Source organism: Culex pipiens, chromosome 3 (genome assembly GCF_016801865.2).
Source record: "Culex pipiens pallens isolate TS chromosome 3, TS_CPP_V2, whole genome shotgun sequence".
In the NCBI taxonomy this organism is placed as follows: domain Eukaryota; kingdom Metazoa; phylum Arthropoda; class Insecta; order Diptera; family Culicidae; genus Culex; species Culex pipiens.
The window spans coordinates 38,776,690-38,804,509 of NC_068939.1; the positions used below are offsets into that span (position 1 = coordinate 38,776,690).

The 27,820-nt window shown below is 35.3% G+C and overlaps 2 protein-coding genes across 2 annotated transcripts in view; both read left to right on the forward strand.

Moving 5' to 3' along the window:
- Window positions 1-27,820, forward strand: part of LOC120425689 (protein roadkill-like) — a 180,973-nt gene that overhangs the window by 126,310 nt on the left and 26,843 nt on the right. Inside the window, exon 3 of the mRNA XM_052710304.1 lies at window positions 23,817-23,916. Within this exon, the coding sequence (XP_052566264.1) occupies window positions 23,817-23,916 (100 nt within the window). The remainder of the gene's footprint in view (window positions 1-23,816; window positions 23,917-27,820) is intronic.
- LOC120425690 (cuticle protein-like) lies at window positions 22,372-23,196 on the forward strand. Its single transcript, XM_039590274.1, has 2 exons — window positions 22,372-22,526; window positions 22,585-23,196. The coding sequence occupies exons 1-2, from the start codon at window positions 22,515-22,517 to the stop codon at window positions 23,068-23,070; spliced, it is 498 nt and encodes a 165-aa protein (XP_039446208.1). The 5' UTR covers window positions 22,372-22,514; the 3' UTR covers window positions 23,071-23,196.

Here is a 27,820-nt window from a genome sequence, read left to right on the forward strand (position 1 = left end):
ATTTGCGTGAAACTTTGTCCTAAGGGGTAACTTTTGTCCCTGATCACGAATCCGAGGTCCGTTTTTTGATATCTCGTGACGGAGGGGCGGTACGACCCCTTCCATTTTTGAACATGCGAAAAAAGAGGTGTTTTTCAATAATTTGCAGCCTGAAACGGTGATAAGATAGAAATTTGGTGTCAAAGGGACTTTTATGTAAAATTAGACGCCCGATTTGATGGCGTACTCAGAATTCCGAAAAAACGTATTTTTCATCGAAAAAAACACTATAAAAGTTTTAAAAATTCTCCCATTTTCCGTTACTCGACTGTAAAATTTTTTGGAACATGTCATTTTATGGGAAATTTAATGTTCTTTTCGAATCTACATTGTCCCAGTAAAGTAAAGTAAATCTTTCCCAGTTCCTGAGGGGAACACCCTTGAAGAGTATCGGGCCGGCATTTACAAAGCGGATTCAGTGGCAGTCAATTAATCAACTTAATGTTAACATGTTAAGGTTATGTTAACATTCCATAGGTCGCCTCCCTAAGGTGTCGTGATAAGGTCCAGTTTGTGACGATACACTACCTTCCCTTTACTAAGCAATCGAAACCAGAAGAGAAACGATCACCAGTTGTGTTGGTCCGAGCCGGGATTTGAACCCCGATCTACCGCTTACAAGGCGGAAGCGTTACCACTGGGCTACGTGACTCGGTCGACATTGTCCCAGAAGGGTCATTTTTTCATTTAGAACAAAATTTTTCATTTTAAAATTTCGTGTTTTTTCTAACTTTGCAGGGTTATTTTTTAGAGTGTAACAATGTTCTACAAAGTTGTAGAGCAGACAATTACAAAAATTTTGATATATAGACATAAGGGGTTTGCTTATAAACATCACAAGTTATCGCGATTTTACGAAAAAAAGTTTTGAAAAAGTTGGTCGTCATCGATCATGGCCGTTCATGGTCACCCGCGACAGACACGGACGACGAAACAAAGAGAAACGCAAAAAGTAACTTTTTCAAAACTTTTTTTCGTAAAATCGCGATAACTTGTGATGTTTTTAAGCAAACCCCTTATGTCTATATATCAAAATTTTTGTTATTGTCTGCTCTACAACTTTGTAGAACATTGTTACACTCTAAAAAATAACCCTGCAAAGTTAGAAAAAACACGAAATTTTAAAATGAAAAATTTTGTTCTAAATGAAAAAATGACCCTTCTGGGACAATGTAGATTCGAAAAGTACATTAAATTTCCCATAAAATGACATGTTCCAAAATTTTTTACAGTCGAGTAACGGAAAATGGGAGAATTTTTAAAACTTTTTTAGTGTTTTTTTCGATGAAAAATACGTTTTTTCGGAATTCTGAGTACGCCATCAAATCGGGCGTCTAATTTTACATAAAAGTCCCTTTGACACCAAATTTCTATCTCATCACCGTTTCAGGCTGCAAATTATTGAAAAACACCTCTTTTTTCGCATGTTCAAAAATGGAAGGGGTCGTACCGCCCCTCCGTCACGAGATATCAAAAAACGGACCTCGGATTCGTGATCAGGGACAAAAGTTACCCCTTAGGACAAAGTTTCACGCAAATCGAAGAGGGGTCGGGGCAACTTTTCCCGATATCGTGTGAGTTGGTAGAGAATTACCCATGTATTTTTATCTGAACAGTCCTCATCAATACCTACAACTTTGCCGAAGACACCAAATCGATCAGAAAATTCTTTCAAATGTTTAAGATTTTCGAATATTTACAATATGAACAGCTGCAAAAATTTATGGGTGGGCTCTTTGGTTACAGGGATGGACCCCACAATGTTTGAATCAAGTCAAAAATATAATTAAAATCCATTTCCGAGTTTGGTGGAGAATTGCTCACTTAGTATGACGGCAAAAATAAAATAAGTTTGAAGCGATGAAACAACCCAAGTAACCACAAGCACTAACTTGGAACTGTTAATCAACACTAAATCAACATTTACATGTTATGAGCCTCTATATTCATATTTTTAATGCTTCTATAGAGTTCTTACTCTAAATAAGCTGGCACAAAAGTTTTGAAGCTTTGACAGTTCATGTTACTCTACAGTAACTTTATATCCACTTTGACTAGTGCTTCGTAATATCGTAAACAAAATGGAAAAAGAAGTGTTCTGGGTGGTTCAATTTTCGCTCGAAAATCTGAATCTTCTTGGTAAGTTTTCGATATTTTGAGGTGGATTTTAAGTCGCTTAAACTTTATTACGATTTTTCAGCTGAATCCAGTACGCTCAGCAATAAAAGTATTTGTCTCAGCGAAATTGCAGTGGCCGATTTGGAACCTTCTTTACTGGGGGAAAATCGGCTAATTCACAAGATCAACGAATAGAAAGATTTTAAATGTGTTTAGTGCAGTGTACTTGTGTGTAATTAATTATTTGAATGAGTGTAAAAAAAATATCTCAGAAAATGTTTTTTTTTTCAAGTCAAACACAAAGATCACTGAAGAATACAGAAAAGACACCATCGACAACTATTCTCTCTGAAAAGCATCTTCTTTACAGAGTAGTCAGCAGGCGCACGGCATCATAATCGTAGATTTTCACATCAACATCATCGTCATCGTAAACTGGATTGTACAATTTGGAGCAAAAAACAACAATAACAAGCTTAATTCGCGCCCCATCTGTGTTTGAATAAGTTCACCGTTCAAATAATCAACAGATGGCGTTGAAGAAAAGCTTTTTTTATTTTAGACATTTTTAAGGTAATTTTCCAATGCACTTAACTCTATATCCGCCGTTCCAGTCGCCACTTTTGGCTTTTATCTCACTTTACAAAGGAATATAGAGTGATGGAACTCTAATAAGCTTACTTTATATGTTGATATAGAGTTGATTTAATGTTACGTTTTAGAGTCCCGCGGTTACTTGGGAAACTAAAAACTATTTTTTTCTGGAATTGCAACAAATGAATTAAAATTCATTGCAAAATTAGTTTTTACAAATGAATTAAAATTCATTGCAAAATTAGTTTTTACAGCACAGCACTCGTCGTATTCATCCAATTCGTTGGATATATGTACGACTCTTGTTGAAAAATCTTGTTTTAGCAAATCGTTGCTTCCGATACAACGAAAAGATTTGGAAGACGGGAAATGTTGATACTCCACTTTTTTCAAGGGGATAAGGGAAAATCTCCACGATATCCCCAAGTAATTTTCGCTTGGATTTAAACGGTTTTGGAAGGTATAAGGTCTAGGATACGCTCTAGGCAAGCGTTGCGATATGTTCAAGATGTACAGTTTTATTCTCAAGAATGATTTTTTTAAACTCATTAGATGACACAATGTTAAAAAGAAGACGATGTTGAGACATTTTACCCCACTCGACCCCGAGCAGCATCTCCAACATCTCCGAAACTCTTTCACCGAGCAGAAGCCGTGTGTGGAATCCTTTTATTTTTTTTTTCGTTTGTGTTGATTGGATCCCAACCAATGTTGCATGTTTTTCCGATGTTTGCAATAAAAATTCGTTTCGTTTCCAGTTTCAGGCCGGTCCAACTCAGTTCTTCACCGTATGCAATTGTGTCTTTGTTTGTCTGAAAAACGCACACACACACAAACTCAAATTCTCCACGGGGTTTGATTGTGCCAATGCCAACGAATGTGGTCCAGCGCGCGATGGCCACTTTCGATAGAGGTCTATGGATGGCGAAAAAAAAACAAGCAAGTTCGGATTGAGCTGAAGGATCAAATTGGAAGTGTGTGTCGACACACGAGCACACACACTCGCGTACGGTCCATTGTTTACCATTTATGTCTGTGAGTTTTTCATATTTCCAGACAAATAATGGAAATGTATACACATATTTTTTGCCCGGGGTTTTCGTTTTCTTTGTGATTTTTTTTTGTTCCTTGTGTTTTGGACGTGTCCTTGCTTTATCCATGTACTCTTAGAGGCAATGATCCGGCTGAGATTATACTTTACTTGGTTTCTTTTCTACGAGTAGTCGTCAACAAGGACTTGCATTAGTGTGACGAACTCGAAGGTTCAGTGAATCTTACAGAAACAGTATTGTGCTTGCTTTTATAACTGGTATACGAACTATTTTCAGTTGAAACAAATTCAAGCACCCTTATTTTTTTGTAAATGAATTCTCAAAATTAGGGTGAAAAGGTTTTTCTTCATTGGGAAAACCTTAACTCATCATTTTTATCTCATTTTGTCGTGACAATTCGGCTAGGCCAATCAAAGTGAAATCTGGTTTGGACGTGTAGGTTGTTTTTGTTGCTTTTCTATTAGAGAAAAGGTCCCTTTCATTGAGTGCCGGATCGGGGTTTGTGTGAGGCTTATTGTGCAATTGATGCTGTAGGTCACGTTGTAATGAATTGTGTCTGTTTTTACTCGAATACTCATTTTTATAATCATATTGCAAAAAGTGAAAAAAAAAACTTAAAAGTTAATCTTAATCATTTTTTTTTCCTAAAGCGCACCTCACTAATGTCAACGTTGATCCTGTAAAAGCATCGATATAATTCGATATGCTTCGAATGTGATTAAAAATAACAACATCGAAAGGTTCCCGATAGGGCAAAGCCCATGCTGCCGGTGGGCAGCAAATAAATGTGGTTTTAAAATAATTTTAAAAGCCTTCAAGTGCTTTCGAGGAAATGCAGTTTCGTTGCCAGTGGCTTCCTGATGACTCTCAAAATTTGATTACACCATCGTCGATGCACTCCGGTTGGATTGAAAAATTCCCCTCTATCAATTCATCAGTATTAAGTTTCCATTCTTCGCCCTTATTGTAAAAACAAAATTATCTCGGCATTCCTAATTTTGATTAATGCGACACGACCCAGCATCATTCCTGGGCCTGGAAAACTACGAGAGAGAGAGAGAAAAAAACGTATTCAAAACAACACAATTTTCCCGGAAAAGCTGTAATCTACTTGCACGAAATCCACCCACGCGGCACGCCTGCCGGAGGAAAAACAAATCGCCAAGAATTGGCCTCCGAGAGTGGACCCGAAAGCCGGCAGGGGGTCCTACGTGCGAGCAGGCGGACGCAGTTCAGGGACAACCATTGGCCTGGAAACGTTCGCTGTCGTCATGGCTCCAGAAATGCCCACTCCCGTGCAAATTCATGCGGCCAAGATGGTGTGTGAGGGAGGGACAAGTTTTTCCTATTTTTTGACCCCATGCTGGGACATCTGGGAGACGCTACTGGAGATATCGGTCCGATGAGCCGTCACGGTGAGGGAAATATAGGGTGATCTGTTATTTGTTAGGGCTGATTCTGTTGGAGAGATTATAAAATTCATTCAAATTTATTTTTTATTTTTTAGAAAATGGTTTAACTTATTCGTTTTTTGCCTTCCTCACTGAGGAAAAGCTATAAACTCACTTGGAAAATGAACTTAGGGTACCAAAATTTTCGTAATTAAAAGACGCAACTTTTGGTACCATAACATATAGGTCATCGCTGAAATTTTAAAATTATTGCAGTTTTAGTGAAAAAAGTCGATTTTTCCCGTTTTCGTCATTCTCCCATATTTGCGCGTGGCGCGTCGAAAAATCCAGTTTTTTTTCAAAAATCGTATCTCAGAGTATCGAAAACATAACTTCTCCATTTTTTGATATGTAATGTGAAATTTTCCGAGGAATCCGATAAAAATATTTTCAGACATAGGCTCTTTGGTCCCGAGACCTCCAAAACAGCATTTTAAGTTTTCATACGACCTTTTCAAATGTTAAGCTAGATTTTTGAAACTTCTTACTATTTTTCACAAATAGCCAAACTAATCACCTTTCTTTTGCGTCTAGGACAGCTAAAATCGGATGAAATGGCGCGGTGATAGGATTTTTTGAAAAAAGTGGTTTTTGCGAAAATCGACGAAAATTGCCATTTCTCGAACCACCCTAACACGGCGTAGGTCACCCTAATGGTCAAACAAAAAAATACGGGTCTAATTATTTAGGCCAAGGATCCCCCAGAAAAAAAATGAGCTCGATCGGAGAACTTTTTTTTCGAATGCATGCTGTTTTCGTGGGGAATTGCTGTAAGTAGATTTATTTTTTTTCAAAAAATCGAAATATTGGTCGCAAATTTTTTTTCAACTTAATTTTTTGATGTGAAATCAAATTTGCAGTCGAAAGTACTTCAGTGAAATTATGATAAAGTGCACCTTTTTCAAGTTATAGCCATTTTCACATAACTTTTTTTTTAATAGTCGCAGTTATTAATTTTCCTATAAGTGCCCATTTTTGCCACCTAAAAAAATATTTTTGAAAATCTGAGAAAATTCTAGACATTTTGCTTTTATTGAACTTTGTTAAAAGTCGCTGCGATATTGCCATGCAAAGATTTAAAACCAAGAAAATTCATGTTTTCTAAGTCTCTCCCAAACAACCCACCATTTTTTAAAGTCGATATCTCAGCAACTAATGGTCCAATTTTCAATGTTAACATTTGAAACATTCTTTAAATTTTCCGATTTTTTCAAACCGATTTTTTTTAAATCTAGACTTATTTTTCAAAAGGGCCAAACGTTCAATATAACGCTCTTTTGAAATGTTAGGCTTGATTTAAAAAAATATAATTAAATATAATTAAAAGTTAAAACTTTGAGAAATTTTCAGATATTTTCGAAAAAAAATAATTTCAGAATTAAATCATGCTTTAGTTATGGAAAGAAAAGGGATTCATATTTCATAGTCCAGACCAAATTAAAAAAAATGAATATTTTTATTGGAACGATCAGCAAATTTTGCAAAAGGTTAACTTTTAAACATTGCAAATCGGTACAAAATAATTTTCGAGGTGAAGTCAGTTGAAATTACTTGGCTAATCAAGTGGCATTTAGTAAAACTCACTTTCATCGATTTGAATTCTTTGTGTTTCAGAAACTAATTGCCCAATTTTCGAAGCCTTTTTTTGTCCGGGGTGATTATACGCCAACTCAAAAATGGTAAAAACCCAAGTAACATTTTAGGCTTTATCAAAGCTGGCATAACCGCTTAAAAACCTGTTAGTCAAATCCAACATTAAAACCACTTAGTCGTGACAGCCTCCCCAGAACCCCGATAAACCTCTGTTAAAATCCAAAAGGACCTCCGCAAATGGTTGTCACGGCCTATTTATAAAACCTCCATACGAGTTAAGGCTTTATAATTGAATCTTAACAACCTCCTCAAAGCATTAATAAAACGTTTGTTAAAACCCAGTCAGGAGTTATGGAAAAATGATATTTCAAACGTCTTGAAACGTCTTATGCCAGACAGGTTTTATTCTGGCAAAAAATAAGTCTTCGTCTTGCCAATTTTTCTCTAAAAAAACCTCAAAATATTTGTTATTACAATATTGGTATCAAGTGATCGCGTTTTTGAAAATACTGAAATAATTCGCAAAACTACGTTTTTTCAAAAAAAAAAAAAATACTCAAAATTTCAGTTTTTTGCAATATTGGTATCAAAAGATTGGTATTTTTCATACATTTTAATGTATTAACAATATTTTTTGAAAATACTCAACTTTTTCACAAAACTTAGTATTTTCGAAAAAATATTCAAAGTTTCAGATTTTTACAATATGGGTATCAAATGATCGAAATTTTTCATACATTTAGATTGTCAAAACAACCTTTTTTGAAAATACTAAAAAAATCACAAAACTATGTACTTTCGCAAAAATAACACTCCAAATTTCAGTTCGGAAACAAATGATCGGAATTTTTCATGCATTACGAATGTAGTACATTTTGAAACATAGAAAATTTGACTAATTGTTAGAAAATACGTAGTTTTGTGAAAATTGTGAGTATTTTCAATAAAATTGTTAAAATCCCGATAGTTTGATATCCGTATTGTAAAAAACTGAAATTTTGAGTGTTTTTTTTTTCAAAAATATGTAGTCCTGTGAAAATTTTGAGTGTTTGAAAAAATAATACTTTATTTGCAATCTATTAAAAAATATTAAAAAATCTGAAACTTTGAGTATTTTTTTTCGAAAATACGTAGTTATGTGATTTTTGTTTTTGTATTTTCATAAAATGTTGTTATTACATTCGAAATGTATAAAAAATTCCATTCATTTGATGCCCATATTGTGAAAAATGAAATTTCAAGTATTTTTTTTCTTAAATACGTAGTTTTGTAAAAAAATTGAGTTTGTCAAAAAATTGTGATTTTAGAATTTATGTAAAATATTAAAATTTTAGCTATTTTCTTCAAAAATACATAGTTTTGTGATTTTTTTAAGTTTTTTCAAAAAAAAATCATTACATTCGAAATGCATGAAAAATCTCGATCATTTGATACCCATATTGCAATAACAATAAATTTGAGTGTTTTTTCGAGGACATAGCGTTTTCAAAATACAAGAAAATATGTATTTTTTTTGAAATTTTTTATATAATTATAAGTGCAATCGAAAGCTGACATAATATGAACATAATAAATTTTTGTTTTTGTGTGCTCTGCAATTTTGTAGAACATTGTTGCCCTTTAAAAAAATAATTCTACAAAGTTACAAAAAAAAAAAAACGAAATTTTAAAATGAAAAGTTTTGTTATACACTCAACCCCCGGTGGTTGGTCACTTTTCGCTTGACACATTTTGGTTTGTACCCCGTTGGTTTGACAAAATCAAACTAAAAAGTGACGAACTGTCACTTTTTATACGGTGCTCACGCACACTATCAAAACAAACGTTTGGTAGTGTGTGTGAACTCCGTGTAAAAGGGGTGTCAAACTAAAAAGTGACCCCATCAGTTTGACACTCAGTGATTTTCAAACTATCAGGGTTTGAGTGTAAATGAAAAAAAATACCCTTGTGTGTTATTTCAGATTCGAAAAGTAAATTAAATTTCTCATAAAATGATATATATCACGGTTTTTGACAGTAGAGTAACGGGAATTGCAGCGGTTTCAAAACTATTTTTATTATTTCATGATGAAACATATGTTTTTCCAGAATTATGAGTACGCCATAAAATCGTGCGTCCAATTATACACATAAGTCCCTTTGAACACCAAATTTCTATCCCTTCACGGTTTCCTAGCTACAAATCACTGAAAAACGTGTTTTAGTAAAAATCCAGAAAAATGAAAGGGGTCGTACCACTCCACCGATTTCGTGTGAGTTGGTTGAGAATTAACCTTTAATAATTACTCATATTCATGTCATGTGCCAAAACAAGATTTTCCAGCATTACACAGCTCAGAAAATGTTCCTTAAAATATACAAATAAATAAAAAATTAAAAAATACATATTTTAGTAATTGAACTTTTAGTAAGGCTGGTACAAATATTTTTAAAAGTTTTTGTCACGGCAAAAAAAATATTTTTACAATAAACTTCAAAATTTCAATGAAAATTCAAGTGCGACCAGCTGAAATCAAATTAAAATACATTCTCCTGCGTTTAAAATAATTTTTAGCATGTTTGGGTTTATTAAAAAATCTTAAGATTTTTTGAAAATTTTCGATGCAAAATCTTTTTTTTCGATTCAATTTTTGTTTTTGTCAGATCTTAGATTTTTTGAAAACTAATGATTGCAAAACAACTGAACTAGTGTAAAATGCATTTTAAAACACTTTTTTCATTTAAATGTGAAGACTATGGCTTGTTATTTAAATTTTTATATTTTTTTATTTTTTTGCCCCCCCCCCCCCCCTTGGCCTCGGCCTGGGCCGAGGGACAAAAACTTTTTTAAATATTTGCATCGGCCTAATATAAACTTAAATAAAAAAAAAATCGGAGTCTTCTTAAAGCAGTCATTTTTTCATCGAAAGTACCTCACCGATCCAAGAAGTCCCGCGCTTAATTATTAAATGAACAAAGCACATTCTCTAATGGTTACCAACATTTTTCTTCTTTCATCCTTTTTTTTCCATCAGTCAAATCCTGGAATGCAAAACAGAGAAAAAAGTTGTTTTCCGTACACTTTTTAGCCGCTGCAATTCGCTCCTGTTGGTGAAACTTTTTCCTTCACAGCTTTAGAATCGGGAATTTTTTTTTCTCTGTGTTTCATTTTTCTACAGTCTTCCACTGATTTTTTTTCCAAGCGTGGTGCAAACAAAAAGTTTCCCGGAATGTTTACGCGGGGAAAAAAAATGAGGGAAACCCCGGGAATGAATGAAGTATTTGTCGGAATTGGAACAACAAAAAATACATTCAGCGGTTAATGGTGTTGCCGTTGAATAACAACAATTATGAAGTGGTTTGGTGCGAAAAATGCCAAACACAAAACCGCACCAAATTGGCTCCCATGACACATTCCGTGAGCCGCCCGGTAGGTAATAAACAAACAAACAATTCCTTCGTCCTTAACACCACCATCCCACCCCACATTCCGTCAGTTTTTACTGCGTCAATTTGGCGGTGTGTTGTAAACGCGAGGAGGCGTTATTAAAAATAAATTATGATTCACTAATGCTAGCCGAAGCCGGGAAACGGTTTTCCAAACTCTCACACGCCCACAAAACACACACACACACATGTGAGAGCTCTTACAATGTGCTCTGAAAATAGCAGCCCAGCCCAAAAGCTCTACGGGTTTATTGGTGTGTCTTGTTGTTGCTTCGGAACTGCCAGGAAAAACAAACAAACAAACAAAAAAACGCTTTGGGAAAAACCAACCATAATACCACTTTGGCCGTCACGTTTCGCAGCCTAGGGTGCGGCCTCGGTTCTAGGTTTTCAACGTGAAAATCTAGGGTGGAGGGTGCTATTGTTGTCTAATTTTGACTAATATATGGGATATTCTCCGCTGCCTCTAACAGTAGTTGCCCCGACCCTTCAATTTGCGTGAAACTTTGTCGTTCAGGGGTAATTTTGGTCTCTGATCACGAATCCGCGGACCAGTGTTCGTTATCTCGTGAGGGAGGACCCCTTCAATTTTGGAACATGCGAAAAAATACGTGTTTTTCAATCATTTGCAGCCTGAAAATGGTGATGATCTGGAAATTTGGTGTCAAGCGGACTTTTTGTAAAATTGGACACCTCATTTGGTACTCAGAATTTGGAAAAAAAAAAGTTTTTTTCAACGATAAAAAAAAGGAATAATTGTAGCACTACTGTCATTTTTTCTTATTTCAACTGTACACACTTAGATTTTTACTGAAAGTTTTTTAACTGTTTTTGCAATTTTTAACTGCTAAACTGTTCGGTAAACTGAAAATTACCGAATTCGGTAATGAAGTTCGTTATTCCGATATTCGGTAAAATTTTGTTCATTTTGACAGATGGTTTACCGATTCAAACTTTACTTTACATAAAATTTTTATATAATTTTTTTTAAAAGCATGCCCATAGTCTCAACATTTGAATGCAAAAAGAATTTTAAAACGCATTTTGCACTGGTTCAGTTGTTTTGCAATCATTAGTTTTCAGATAAAGTAAGATTAGACGAAAACAAAAAAAAAAACAGCGATTTTTTTTCAAAAATTCAAGTTGTTTAAATCAACCCAAACATTCTAAAAATTATTTTAAACGCAGGGGGATGCATTTTAAATCAATTTCAGTTGATTGCACTTAAATTTCCATTGAAATTTTGAAGTTTAAAAAAAACTTCCTCCTGATTTTTCGGGGCAACTTTGAAGGGGGGGTCGGGGGGTCCATTCAATGTAACAATAAAAAAATTCAAAATATATGCTGAAAAGTTCTACTATGACTCGTAAAAAGTCATCTTTTTGCAACTTGTTGCATACACTACTATATTGTTTTCTGTTCTGATTTTGAATTAAAATCTTGAAGATTTCGTTACAGATAAAATCATTTTTGCCTATTGATTTTTAATTTAGTTTTTGAAAAGTGAGATGAAAATCTTAAAAATATTTTTACTGAGCAAAATGCCATAAAAAATTATTTGAATTGTTAGATTGTTTTGTTAATTTTTAGATAGTTTTGTTAAATTTGGCTTTGATGTGAAATTCAATAAAAAATAAAATAGTTGCAAATCAGTGAAAACTGTTTAGCTATATTAGTCAAATATAAAAAATGCAGCTCAATAAATGTCAATGCATGCCCTACAATTTGGTTTCAAAATATAAAAATAGAGCCCATCCATACACCAAGAGGATTTTGTTTTGAAATTAGTAAAAGTTTTTTTTTGCGTCACGTTCAAATGGCATAAAAAGTAGTTTCTGTATGTTTAACATAAGATTGTCAAAGTTATTTTAACATTTTTTCACGTTCCGCAAAATTTCCGTCAAATTTGGTGTTTTGAAATAAGGGTCCCCGTGAAATTTGCATTTTTTGAGCGTGAAATAGAAGAATATACCCAAGTAACCGCGAGGCACTAAATAGCGGCATTAAATCAGCATTATATTGGCATTTAATACCAGCAAATAATGCTTCAAAACATTAAATCAGCACTTTTCCCTTGAGAAATATTTCAAGTGGCGCACAGTGATGCCGTTTTAATGCCTCACCGAAAGCTCGAACAAAAAAAACTGCTTTATCGACGTCAAGGCTGGGGAAAAAAAAGGACAGCTAGCTGCTCCACACACTTGGTGGTGGGCCTCCTTTGTTTTTTTTCTCCTGTTGCGTTTCATGTGTGAGTGTGACACTTTGATGTTATTTTTGCATTTTTCTCGTCGATCTCCAGGATGCGCGCCAGCCAACTGATGTATTCTGAAATTAGTGTTTGTTTTGAAAGTTTTAATCGATGTGGTTGATGCATCGAACATTAAGGAAGACTTTCTTTCTGCTGTTTCGAGTTTCTGGTTCATGAGAAAAACCCGTTGTCATTTTGTTGGACGAAAATTATTGACGAGTCACTCAGCAAATTGCGGCCATCCAGTCAAGTACAGTACAATCAATTACGGAAGGCTTGGGGTTAATAGGGACAAGTAATGGCTAACGGCTAACGTAAACTGTTTTTCCGAGGAGTGCTTGGTCCACGGTTGGCAAAATTTCACAAAGTGTATCAGACTTCCGGAAAGCAGCTTTTTGCTTGCGAGAAAAGTCATTCAATTTACCAGAGAACTTTTGATAATGTCCTTTGTGCTATGGGCATATATTTTGAAAAATTCGGCTTAATTATAGGCTGCAGTTTTCCACAAAAAAAAAAAAAACAAAAAAAACACTTCAGTCAGCGGGAATTGAACCCAGTTTACACAAAAATAAAACTGTTGCACACTGGGGGAAATGCGCCTTAGCCCGCACGCTTATTGGAACAGTATAACGGGAGAAGGATAAAAGTCAATAAGAGCGTGACTGGCTGAAATGTTTCCCGTATGGATGGGTTACTTTGTTGATAAACATCAAATGCTTTGAAGCACATTTTCAAGGTCGTAAATGGTGATTTAATGCCAGTTGTAATGCTGCAAAGTTTTGGTACTTTGAGGCATTCGCAAAGCTTATTTACTACTTCAAAGCATTCGAGTGCTGATTTAGTACTGAATAAATACTTTAATTTAGTGCTTGTGGTTACTTGGGTAGTTTGAAAACATTACAGAGTAACTTTTGCTTACAAGTTATAGTTTGAAATATTTTGAATTGCATTAAGCAACAGGGTTACTGAACAATTTCTGTACTATTCTAAGATGGATTTTTATTATTTTTAAAATTATCATTTCAGTAGCTGAAACAATAGAAATGAAATTGTATGTTCATGAAAAAATCCTATTTTTACGTGGTCAAAAAATTTAAAAAAATGTTAAATGCCGGAAAAGCCAAAAAAAGAAAAAAAATGTTATATAATCCCGAGCAGGTGGTAATAAATCAAAAAGTTCAAGTACTGTTATTTGCAGAGGGTTAAGAACTGGTTATTTGAACACCTAGTTGTTGTAACAGCACAAACTGATAACGGGACCATCGACAAACACTTGACATTTGGACGCTTTTTTTGACACTTTTTTGGAAATCTCATGAAAATGAGCTTAAAACATCGATGATCTGACAACCCTATCAAAAGTTATTGACACTTAAGTGTTATTTACACACTTTTTGGAGGCCGGATTTCAGATATTGTGACAGAAATATTCTCTGAATCTTCCATGAGAACTATCGTTGAATAGGTGTTTTATCAGACCTTGCCGTTGAGCCAGAAATATTGAAGGACTGCGAACCCTATCAAAAGAAATGAGTAATAAAGTTGATTTGTTGAACATGTTAAGGGTGAATGTTGCTATTTTTACTGAATGTATTGACTTTATGAATGTGAGGAAGGCACCAACCACCTAAAGGTGGATTAAGGAACGTTTTTCAAGTTGAAATATCACACGAGTAACGCGACCAATGACTGAATGATTTTCCATATTCCATACTTTGAGTTGTTATTGTCTCACTCTTTCATAAAATCTGTTCAAAATCAATTTTTAGACTAAGTGTTGAAAACGATATTATTTTTTCTTCTCGTTAGCGATGATCGTCATTTTCTGATAACAAAACTTGATATTATCAGGACTCGTTAATGATAAGACCCCTGTTTTGTTATTCCCACCTGCCCGGGATGTATCCTTAGTAGTTCTCAAAAGATTGTAATCCTTTTTTCAATGAAAATATTTTTTTAGCAGTAGTTTTATTTGGAGAAACAACTTTAACGGTGCACATCGACCACAGCTTTTTGTACTAACATTTTTGTTCCACACATTTTATTATCTTCAAAACTACGGGAACTATCGGTATATTTTTTTTATTCATCCCCTAATGTGCTAGCTTAAGAATTATTTACAGCAAAGTTTGATTTATTTACAATCAGGTTGTAGCAGGATTGGGGCCGTAAGTTTGACTATTTTGGAATAAGAACACAACAAATTCCTTCGTTGTTGTACACCCGTAAGAAGAATTTTAATAAGATTTAGGAAAAAACAGATGGTTTTCTTGTTCCTATAGTCCTGATCATAACCTACAACTTTGACGAAGACACCAAATCGATCAGAAAATCCCTTTTAAATATGCAAAACGGCTACTTCCGATGTTAGGGATGATTCACTCAAATAAAGAATGAATATCGAAAAAAATGCGAATTTCCCACTACGTAATTTTAAGATTAAAAATAGGGGCGTCTACCCTATTGTACCATCCCCAGAATGGTGTCGGAAATAAAGAAATTAAAATTGATCATATTTTACGCTGGCCGTTAAATTCATATGCCACACCGCTGGCTGCTGTTGTCTTTGTTCCTGTATACGTACGGTTCCCCAATGGAGAGGCCAACAGCAAAGATAACACACAACAGGTAGCTTTCCGACGACGTACCCCAGGGATATCCGAAGTGTTTTTTTGTTCCGACCGGCGGACCACACGGAAAAGCTGGACAGGTTTGAACTATATTTTTTATTTTGATTTTTTTGAAAGAATTTTTTTTATGCGTTGAAAGACTATTTCAAGACTACTGTTTTCCATTCGAATTTTTTTCCGTGCATTTCCTCGCAAATTCAGAGCTTGATACCTTTGAGCCATCCACTTATGACCCCCAAAACGGTGAATGCCGGGCCAGATTACGGCGGGATCAGCAAGCAATGTGGGGTCAATTCTAGTGGAAGCGTCGGAAAGCTACCACAAACATTTGTACAGCCCCGCGCCGCTTTCTATTCCGACACTAAAACCTCACCCACAAACGAGCAATAATTGTGTTCTGGCCAGGGGGAAAACGAGTTGAACGCGGTGGGCGTGAACCAGCAGAGGTTAGAAGCTTAACTAGAAAACAACTCCACAAGAGACGGCACAAGGTGGGAAAAGTTTACGCAGAACAATCACCACCACCACTGCCAGGACTGTATCCGGGAATCGTTGCTGCTTTTGCTAGGCTGTCGAGGTGACTCTAATGTCGGGAAAACTACTCCCGTTGAAAAACTAAGAGGAAATGGCACCTCTATATTGATGACTGTAAACTGTGGTGACTTTGAGTAAGCCCTAAAAAATGTTTTTAATTTCAAAAGAAATTTTAAAGTTGTTGTAAAAAAATGGTTTATTAAAATTTTTAGCTTGTACCTTCCTTTTCATAATTTAAGGTGCAAAGTATCCCCATTTTAAAGTACATTCAGCTTGTGTACCCATCGAGTTTACCAGTTTGTGTATTGAACAATTCAATTAAAATTTAAATGCGAAAGCGATAAAGGTTTTGTGGAAAATTATATGCAATTTATATCGATTTTACGGGCGCGCGGGCACACAAAACACAAAACTTAATTGCGGTGGGCGGCGTTTGTCCTCCTGTTGCTTGATTATTTGCACTTGAGAACATTGGAGTGGGGGGAGGTAGTGTTAGTGCGGGAAATAAATTTCCTCAAGTATTTTCCCGTTTGCGATTGGGGGAGTGCTGCTCTAGCACACGTTTTTATGCTTTATTAAGTATTGTTTGCACTTTGTGGCACAGGGGAATTTGTACTCGTTGGTTTGTGGTGCACTTGAGCGCGTTTTTTTTGTTTGTTTAATGTTGATTGTTGGGGAAATGGATCGATTTCAATTAGAAAACAATCAGTTCTGAAAGGGAGCTCGATTGACGTTATTGAATTTCAATTCATAAATAATATAGCATTTTATTTATTTCAAAGTGTTCTATCATTCTGTTTTTCAAATTATTGTTCTATTGGTTTTGAATATTTATAGAATTATTTTGGCATCATCTTTAATCATGTGTCGTAGGTTAGATTAGATTAGATTTTGAGGGCAGATACCATTTAGCTGATCAATTTTTGAATTTTGTTTGGGCGATTCAATTTCAAATATCTCAACTTAAAAGAAAAATATACCTGAGATTTTTTTGAGATATTTAAATTTTTAAATTGCATTTTTTACTTTATAAATTGCAGTTATTTTTTACACTTCTTTAAACTGACTTTTTTTAATTAAAAAAGCTTGTTTTTAGAATTCTTAAAGTGCCCCGAGCATCACTTTCTCTAAAACTTAACTCTGAAATGCTACGTCCTACGTTCAATAACTGTTTTTGAAGGTTTGCTCAGATTGCGACATAAAATGTTGATACCTTAGAAAAAGTTGCTTGAGTTGGCAAGCTCAGCACCAATTTTTCGGAAAATACATTTTCAAAAGTCATCCATGGCTGAGTCTTGAAATTACTTCATTTTTCTCTCATTCTCGAACGACGAAAAGGCATACTATTTTCTACCGTCATCAGAGGTGACATTGGGTTATAAAAATTTCAGCATTTTTGTATGACCAAATGTTATCCCTAGACCAAATGTCACCTTTGATTACGGTACTTAAAATAATAGAATCGAAAAAAAAAACTTTTCGATACAAGGTTTAAAAAGTAACACTTTTCAACACTGAAATGAATGCTGAAATAGTAGTTTATGCAACAAGTTGCAAAAAGAAGATTTTTTTTTTGCTGAAAAAATTAAGTTTTGCAGCGAGTTTCATACAACACTTTTTGCAATTCCTGAAATGTGTTAAGTCAATCCACCATTTAAATCAAAGTAATGTTGAAAAGTATAACTTTTCATTTCAGTGCTGTAAAGTAGAACATTCCAGCATTTATTTTGGAATGTGTTGTAATCGGATAAGTAGGCCGTTTCGTCGTTCTAGAACAGTGTTTCTCAAGGAAGAATTCCCCTCTGTGCGGAGAATTTGACCATGTTTTTGTGGGGGAATTAATAAGTATAATAAATCAGATTTATTTATACGTGTGCTGAAATGGGTGCTGAAAAGTTGAACTTTTCAAGACTTTTATTAAAAATAGTAGTTATGCAACAAGTTGCGAAAAAAAGATTTTTTCAGCACAAGCCGTACATTTATCCAACCAGGTTTGCCGAGTTGTATAAATACGACGAGTGCTGAAAAATCAAGTTATGCAGCGAGTTGCTTACAACATTTTTTGCAATTCCGAAATACACTTCTTAAATGGAATTTTATGTCAAACAGCCATGTGTTTCGATGTGTATCGAACAAAAATACTTGAAAAATACTCAAAATTTAATTTATTACAATATTGCTATCAAGCGACCGGAATTTGTTCATACGTTTCAATGCTATAACAAAATTAGGAGCGACCGTGGCTGACTGGTTACGGTGTTTGCTTTGTAAGCCAATGGTTCTGGGTTCGAATCCCATCTGCTCCCAACGAGAAAGTTAAGAACACAAAAATTTGAAATGATGAATATGAACGAAAACCCAAAGTCGCTCGAGGCGGGGTTCGATCCTCCGTCCTTTGGATTGGTAAGCAACAATGCTAACCACTAGGCCATGACGACTTGGTGAGCATAGACTGCTAATTTCGAATGCAATAACAATTTTTTTTGAAAGTACTCAACATTTTCACAAAACTATGTATTTTCGAAAGAATACTTAAAATTTAGTTTTTTTTTACAATATGGGTATTAAACAGTCTAGATTTTTTCATACATTTCGAATGTAATAAAACAAATTTAAATAACAAAAAATTTCACAAAACTACGTATTTTAGAAAACCTCAAATGCTACCTTTATCTTGACAAACTGAAATTTTGAGTATTTTTTCAAAAAAAAAAAGTAGTTTTGCGAAAATTTTGAGTTTAAAAAAAAAAAAACATTTTTTTTTTCAAAAAATGTTGTTATTACATTCGAAATGTATGAAAATATCCAATCATTTGATACCCATATCGTGAAAAACTGAAAATTTGAGTTTTTTTTCCAAAAATACGTAGTTTGGTCAAAATTTAGAGTTTTTACGAAAAATGTTGGTTTTACATTCTAAATGTATGAAAAAAAAAATCTGATCATTTGATACTCATATTGTGAAAAACTGAAATTTTGAGTATTTTCTTCGAAATTACGTAGTTTTGTGAAAAAATGAATATTTTCAAAAAAATGTTGTTATTATTACGTTCGAAATGTATAAAAAAATTCCGCTTATTTAATACCCTTACGATATGGGTAACTGAAATTTTGACTATTTTTCCGAAAATACGTTGTTTTGTGAAAATTTCGAGTATTTTCAAAAAATGATCATTTGCTACCCATGTTGCAAAAAAATAAAATTTTGAATGTTTTTTTCCGAAAATACGTAGTTTTGTGAAAATCTTGAGTATTTTTAAAAAATGTAAAATTCGAAATGTGTGAAAAAAAAACGATTTTTTGATACCCATATTGCAAAAACTAGTGCGTCCATCCCAGGAATTCCTGGGACAAAATTCTCGGGATTTTTCCAAAACCGGAAATTCGCGAATCCCGGGATTTTTCATAACTTGTCCCGGGAATTCCCGTAATTAAATAAAAAGAACAATTTTTAGTCTGGAAATTCAGATTTGGTTGTGGAAATAGATGAACAGTTGAATAACTCATAAAAGATAATAATTTTGAAGCGTTATAATTTGCATTCGGCATATATCAGCATGATTTGGTGTATTAGGGAAAACTGCTGAAATTTTAGTTTACCGATCTGCAAAATGACTAGCGCTTTAAAAAAAAGGTTGAGATTTCTAGGAATATTAATGATTTAAAATTAAAAAAAATCAAATCAACTTATTTTTCATCAAACATTGCCATGTGGAGCAAATCAAAACAAATGAAACGAATTTTGACACCTATTTAGCCATTTTTTGCATGATGTTTTGAATAACATTGGTTAAAACAGGAACAGAACAAAACAATTTCACAGAACACCGATTTTTAAATTTATTGCTCTAAAATCTACTTACCTATTCAGACTGTATTCCTGTTTTTTCCTAGTTGGCGGTAGTAACTTAAAGATTATTTGTAAAATATGTTTTTTTTGCAAAAGTTTTTTGTGAAAGTTGAACTTTTCAATACAAGTATCAATAAGTAATTCAATTTTAACGGTGAATTTATTTAACACATGTATGTTTGCAAAAACTCCATTCAAAAGGCGTTTATTCAAATTCAAAACTTATCTTAAATTTTACAATGGCTGGTGTCCTTTTATTTGTTGTTGCCTCTTGTTTTTAAAGATATTTTCAAATAAATTTTTCAAGCTTTTCTGATCATGTCATATAAAAAAGAAATATATTTATATAAGTTTATTAAATTTGAATCACTTTGTAGTTCATTTCAAATCCAAATCACAACAAAGAACAAAAAAACTTATTTTAATTCCCTTTAAGCAATTTAATACTTGTCGTCCTTGTTTAGATTGAAGAGTAGATTATCGCCAATTAATATGATTGAGCTATTTGTTATTTTAAGCTTCAAAAATGTAACAAATATAATAAAAACATAGATTTTATGACTGTTTTATAAATTTCCCGGGATCCCGGGAATTCCCGGGATTCCAAAAATATTTTTTTCCGTTTCCCGGGAAATTCAAAACCCGAGAAATTTGGACGCCCCAGCAATAACAATTATTTTGAGGTTTTGTTTTAGACAAGGGTAATTCTCTACCAACTCACACGAAATCGGGAAAAGTTGCCCCGACCCCTTTTCGATTTGCGTGAAACTTTACAAAAATTGTGAAATACAGACATAAGGAATTTGCTTATTAACATCACGAGTTATCGCGACTTTACGAAAAAAAAGTTTTGAAAAAGTTACTTTTTGCGTTTCTATTTGTTTCGTCGTCCGTGTTTGTCGCGGGTGACCATGAACGGCCAGGATCGATGGCGACATATTTTCAATACTTTTTTTTCGTAAAATCGCGATAACTCGTGATGTTTATAAGCATACCCCTTATGTCTTTATATCAATTTTTTTGTAATTGTCTGCTCTACAACTTTGTAGAACATTGTTACACTCTAAAATATAACCCTGCAAAGTTAGAAAAAACACGAAATTTTAAAATGAAAAATTTTGTTCTAAATGAAAAAATGACCCTTCTGGGTCAATGTAGATTCGAAAAGAACATCAAATTTCCCATAAAATGACATGTTCCAAATTTTTTTACAGTCGAGTAACGGAAAATGGGAGAATTTTTGAAACTTTTTTAGTGTTTTTTTCGATGAAAAATACGTTTTTTTCGGAATTCTGAGTACGCCATCAAATCAGGCGTTTAATTTTACATAAAAGTCCCCTTGACACCAAATTTCTATCTCAACACCGTTTCAGGCTGCAAATTATTGAAAAACACCACTTTTTTTGCATAGAAGGGGTCGTACCTCCCCTCCGTCACAAGATATCAAAAAACGTACCTCGTATTCGTGATCAAGGACAAAAGTTACCCCTTAGGACAAAGTTTCACGCAAATCGAAGAGGGGTCGGGGCAACTGCTGTGTGAGTTGGCGGAGAATTACCCACAACAAAAATGGTATTTTCAAAATACAATAAAAATACATATTTTGTGAAAACTTTCATGTAATTATAATTGGAACGGATAGCTGTCAGCATCCCGATTTCAAAACACTATAATTTCATGATTATTCAAACGATCATAGCCAATGTCTCCCATATAGCCAAAAATCCCATAAGCTATGTGCTTCAGTTATGCACGCCTCGGTTTTGCATCCCCCATATGCGGTGCTAAACCGAGGCATGACTGTAATTAAGTTGTGTAGTGAATTCTCGAAGAGTTCAGAAGTTTCCATTTTGTTCAATAGCTTGGTTTCTCTAGGTTTGGAAATTTAATTTGTTTTATCAAACTATGATAATTATTCATGCATTGATACCAACAAGTTCAAAATCATGGGGAGGTGGGAGGAGGGGAATGCGGCTCTTGAAAATTAGTCTTGAAAATTAGGAACGAAAAAGGTTGAGAGATATGCTCTAGAATGACAGGAAAAGTAAACAGTTTCAAGGTGGAATTGCAAAAAGTTATTTTTTGCAATTCCGTCGTGAAACTACTTACTTTTCCTGTCATTCTTGAACGACGAAATAGCCTACTTTTCTGTACCAAAAATAACAGAATCGAATAGCAACACTTTTCAAAATAAATGCTGAAAAGTTCTACTTTTCAGCACTCAAATGGGTGCTGAAAAGTTGAACTTTTCAGCACTTGTTTCGAAAAGTAACACTTTTCAACATTTTTTTATTCAAACGATTTATTGACAAAATATATGAAAATTTGACATAAAATTTCACTCATTGTGTGTTTTTTGGAATTGCAAAAAAATTTGTATGGAACTCGTTGCAAAACTTGATTTTTTCAGCACTCTTCGTATTTATCCAACTCGGTGAACCTCGTTGGATAAATGTACGACTCGTGCTGAAAAAATCCTCTTTTTGCAACTTGTTGCATAAACTACTATTTTCAGCAATTGTATCTAAAAGTAATACTTTTCAATTTTGTTTCGATTTGAACGGTGAATTGGTTAAACACGCTGTAATTATATAATTTGGTCTACAAAACCGACTCGTTAATGGAAAAGTCACACGATTTGTCAGTCAGCGCACTTAAAATTTGATACCCATGCAAGCTTAATGCTCACCGAACCTTCAATGGTCTTACATATCATGCAAATTTGCGTGAATGAAACGCCTTCATTGTCAAAGTTGTTGAAGATGGTACACCGAAATCGGACTCTCGCCTTCATTAACACAATGTTGCCTTTCTAGTGCAACCTTAAGGTGCTGCCGGTCCCTTTGTCGTTCTGTGTTAAATCTAACAGTTCCAGACTGATGATCAGCCGTTTGTATAAAAATGGAGTGCATCTTCTCGGAAATCATCACAACCTGATCTGCTCTTCTGAGAACAGCAAGTGAGAAAAGTTCTACCATCATGGCTTTTAAGGTAAGCATCTTCATTGTTGTTCTTCAAAATTTCGCAAATAACTTGACTCTCCCACCAGTTCCTGATCCTCGCGGCCATCATCACCGTAGCCAGTGCCGCTTCCCGTCCGCTGGGCGACCGCTACGACGACCGTCGCTGGAACCGACCCCAGGAGTCTCGCCAGGACGATCGGGAGGCCTCGTCGTCGGATACGGATTACTCGTACGGCTACGCCATCCGGGACGACTGGACCGGGGACTGGAAGAGTCAGCACGAGAGCCGCCAGGGAGATCGGGTTCGGGGCCAGTACCGGATGATGGAATCCGATGGAACCGAGCGGATCGTGGACTACAGCGCCGACGACTGGAACGGTTTCAACGCGGTGGTCCGTCACGAACCCGAGTGGCGCCAGCATCCGGTGCGGGTTGTGGAGCTGCGTCCGGTGGAGCAGCAGCAGCAGCATGATCTGCGTTACCAGGATCGTGCGGCCACTTCCGATGCGCATATCGCGCTGCATTCGGGACCGCAACCGTGGTCAATTTCCAACAGAGTTCGTCATAACTGAGGGAAGGATGGATTGGAGTAGGATGACCAGGCTAACGATGATTGATCTTGAACTGATAGATTAAGAAGATTGTATTATGAACGAAATGGGAATAAAACGCTTCATTGGAGTACTCGAGTATTAAAATAGCGAGATTTTGTTATTTTCAAAGAAAGTAATATTTTCTCCAAAACTTTGGCTACATCTAGTCCTCGGCAACTCACCATCAACCACACCGAATCGATCTGTCGTCGATATTGAACCTCGTCCCACCTACACCTCTAAGGCTCGCAAATCCGGCCTCTTCACCGGCTCGGCAACGGCGGCAGGATTTAGTTGAGCAATCAACCGGGCTATAAATTCAAATTTGTCTTATTTATGGCCAGCGCCGCAAACCGAGAGGAAAATGAACGTCGATAGTCGCCGCCTCTAGTGCTGCTTGGTGACGATTGAATCCCATCAATTTCGGACGGATCTCTTCCTCCGGATTGGCAATATCGTAGCGTGGCGTGGCGTGGAAGGAAATGGTTTGTTGTTTTCCCCCCGTCTCTTCCTCCCAACTCCTTTGCACGGGAGTGATGGAGCTCTAATTGCTCCTACCTGGAGCGAGCATCCTCTCACGTTTGTCATTTAGTAGCCCATTTCCTTGCTCAAATTTGATTGTTGTACTTGTTGGGGAAGGAAGACGGGGAACGAAATTGCTTTTCGTTTATTTATGAGAATTGTGAAATTAACAGTTTTTTCCTTCGATTTTTCTTTACTTGCAGGTTCTTCTTCTTGTACCACTTTTCGTTCTACGCGTACCACTATCGTTTCAACGGGCAGTACAGCAGTTTGTCCCTGTTCACGTCGTGGTTGTTCATTCAGGTGAGTTTTGCAATCCCCTTTTTCCTGGTGCTTTATTCAGGAAAATGTACAATCGCGACTGGGAAAAAAAATTTAAATAAAATAATCCCGGGAATTATAGGGAAATTTAAAAATTGGTGAACATTGTTCTCATCCTGGGTCTGATTAGTAATTTACAACAAAATTGTATGATGAGCGATTTTCTACGAAATCGACCGATTTCGACCATTTTTATTTGTTGTATTTTTTCATTTGGCTCAAACTTAGTGGGGGCCTTTCTTATGACAAAAAAAGCCATTATGTTTCTTTGGTTCACCCAAACAAGGTTATATACAATTTTGGCAGCTGTTCATACAAAAATGGTACGTAAATATTGGGTAATTTTCTACCAACTCACACGAAATCCGGATAAGTTGCCCCGACCTCTCTTCGATTTGCGTGAAACTTTGTCCTAAGTGGTAACTTTTGTCTCTGATCATGAATCCGAGGTCCGTTTTTTTGATATCTCGTGACGGAGATTGAACTTGCAAAAAAAGAGGTGATTTTCAATAATTTGCAGCCTAAAACGGTGATGGGATAGAAATTTGGTGTCAAAGGAACTTTTATGTTAAATAAGACGCCCGATTAGATGGCATACTCAAAATTCCGAAAAAAACGTATTTTTCATCGAAAAAAACACTGAAAAAGTTTTAAAAACTTTGCCATTTTCCGTTACTCGACTGAAAAAATTTTGGAACATGTCATTTTAAGGGAAATTTAATGTACGTTTCGAATCTACATTGACCCAGAAGGGTCATTTTTTCATTTAGAACAAATTTTTTCATTTTAAAATTTAGTGTTTTTTCTAACTTTGCAGGGTTTTTTTAGAGTGTAATAATGTTCTACAACGTTGCAGAGCAGATAATTTCAAAAATTTTGATCTATAGACATAAGGGGTTTGCTTGTAAACATCACGAGTTATTGCGATTTTACGAAAAAAAGTTTTGAAAAAGTTGGTCGTCGTTGATCATGGCCGTTCATAGTCACCCACGACATTCACGGACGACGAAACATAGAAAAACGCAAAAAGTAACTTTTTCAAAACTTTTTTTTTGTAAAATCGCAATATCTCAACCCCTTATGATTGTATATCAAAATTTTTGTAATTGTCTGCTCTACAACTTTGTAGAACATTATTACACTCTAAAAAATAACCCTGCAAAGTTAGAAAAAACACGAAATTTTAAAATGAAAATTTTTGTTCTAAATGCAAAAATGACACTTCTGGGTCAATGTAGATTCGAAAAGTACATTAAATTTCCCTTAAATGAAATGTTCCAAAAAAATTACAGTCAAGTGACGGAAAATGGCAGAGTTTTTAAAACTTTTTTAGTGTTTTTTTCGATGAATAATACGTTTTTTCGGAATTCTAAGTACGCCATCAAATCGGGCGTCTAATTTTACATAAAAGTCCCTTTAACTGAAGTGAAATTGGTAATTCATAATTTATCTAAATAATTTCATATCATTATTTCGATGCCTCTACGCTCTCTTGTTCTAAGCTTGTTCTAAGCTTCCTATCTAGTTAGCATAGAGAGCACAGAGACATCGATTTGTTAGCATGGGGTCATATTGGCAAAATGTACGGATTTTTGTTCAGCAGGAGTTGGTAGCCTTAATCATGAAAAACTATGACTATCAAAGTCACCCCGGAATTTAAAATAAGAATTTTCAACGCATTTTTTTTTAATACTTTAAAAAAATCTTTTTTTCAAAAAAGCGCATGGATCTTGTGAGGCCTATCCCAGGACATGGGTGTGGTGTGGTGTGGTGTGTGCAACCAACCAAACGGGACCACGCGGCCGCTTCTTACAAATTGAGTTGTTTCCATGTATTTTTAGATCTACATTCTATACATGCAAATAACTCGCATAGGCATTTGGAAGGTGTTAGCTCTGCCGAGCTTCGGTGACCCATTTCTACGCTGGCTAGCCGAGCGCGAGGTTCCTCAGCTTTTTTCGACAAGCCCCGCCCTGAAGAACGTTTGCACCAATCGGGTTCAAACGTTATTTAGAACTTCCGAACCCTTGTCAAATGGACAAGGACCCAGCGCGTATATAGTTGATAGTAACAGTATTCAAATTCCAGTCGTAGCATACCAAGTCGTGATGGCCTAGTGGTTAGCATTTTTGCTTACCAATCCAAAGGACGGGGGATCGAACCCCGACTCGAGCGACTTTGATTTTTCGTTCATGTTCGAAGTTTCAAGATTTATAATTCCTATACTTTCTCGTTGGGAGCAGATGGGAATCGAACCCAGGACCATTCGCTTACAAAGCGAACACCGTAACCAGTCAGCCACGGCCGCTCCTGTGAGGCCTATCCCAGGACATGTTTTAAAAATAATATTTGAAAAGAACATTACCAGTTGAATTTTTTTTCCAAAAATGAATGGAAATTCTATCAATGTTACCCCGGTTTACGGTACTTTACACTTTTTTTTTAATTGCGTCGTATTCAAGATATAGCCACTCAAAGTTAAATTTTCAATAAAATTGCCTAAGAGGTATTGAAGATTGGATTCTGGTTGCTGAAATTCAGCAAATAATAGAATCATTTTTTTTGGCTAAAATTCCTTTTTTTTTCCAAGATTTTTTTTAAGAGCTTTTTTTAGGCAAAATTTTTGTCCATACTTCCATGGTTCAAAAGTTGCGGTTTTTGTTTTCTAAAACATATAAAAAAAACTACTAAAACAGGCTAATTTTGGGAATTTTTTTTTGTAAAAATTAAAAAATCGACTATTTTGATTAGGGCGCTTGCCGCCCGGACTCGTTTTTGCATTTCCATTTCTTCCATTTTAATTGTATCGCTGTTAAGATTCGATTGCGTGTAGAGGGACCTCGCGGTAACTCTGCATCGTGTTTTTCGGAGCCTTTTATTTGATAAAAAGACGTTTACGTGGTGTTTTGTTTCATTCCAAATTCGTTGAACGTAATAATTTATTCCAACTAGCAGTTTTAGTATTAACTCGTCAAACTATTCATTTTATGAAGATAAATTCTAGACTTTTTTTTATAATGTCCTAAACACATATGAAACACAATAACTTATACGACCTTTACAAAAATATCTCTAGAATTGTACAAACAGTAAAAACATACCATAGCACTACTGCTCGGTTGGCACGCGTTCGATTAAAAAACTTTTTTAAATAATCAATTATGTATCTTTCGCAGCCGGCTTCCGAAGATTTTCAAAATTTCAACCGATAAACAAATTGCTTATGGTCGCATCACCTACCATAGTGAAACCTGACTTCATACCCATTTGGAAGCCCCAAAATTTAAAAATCAACATTTTTTCTGAATAGTCCTCGTCAATACTCTCAACTTTGCCGAAGACACCAAGTCGATTAGAAAATTACTTAAAAGTTACTGATTTTTTAAATATTTACGTACCATTTTTGTATCAACAGCTGCTATAAATGTATGGCGGGTGAACCAATTACATAAAAGTGCTCGAAATCAGCCGAATTTGTCGAGACTTGCTGAATTAGTAGATTTGTTTTGTTTGTTGAAAAATTTAATGCTGTTTTTTCTTATTAAAGGTTATTCAAACAAAAACTTTAACTGAAGTGTTTCAATTCTTTGTTTGCATAATCTGCCTCAAAAGAAGTCATTAACCGCTAAATTCCGCGACTAACAAACGCACAAACTGCATCCAGTCCGTCAGGTACAACAGGCAACAAACTTCCCTTGCTCTCAATCTTACTCATCTGGGCAGCTTTCAAAGCAGCAGCACCACTCCCCACACCGGTGTGGAAGAAAAATTTCTCCTTTAATCCAATTAGCCCCGCGGGCTCTTAACAGCGTCCAACGTCCGTTCGAGAGTTGTAAAATTGCGCGGAAATCCTCTGGAAAAAGGTGGAAAACAATACCACCCCTTC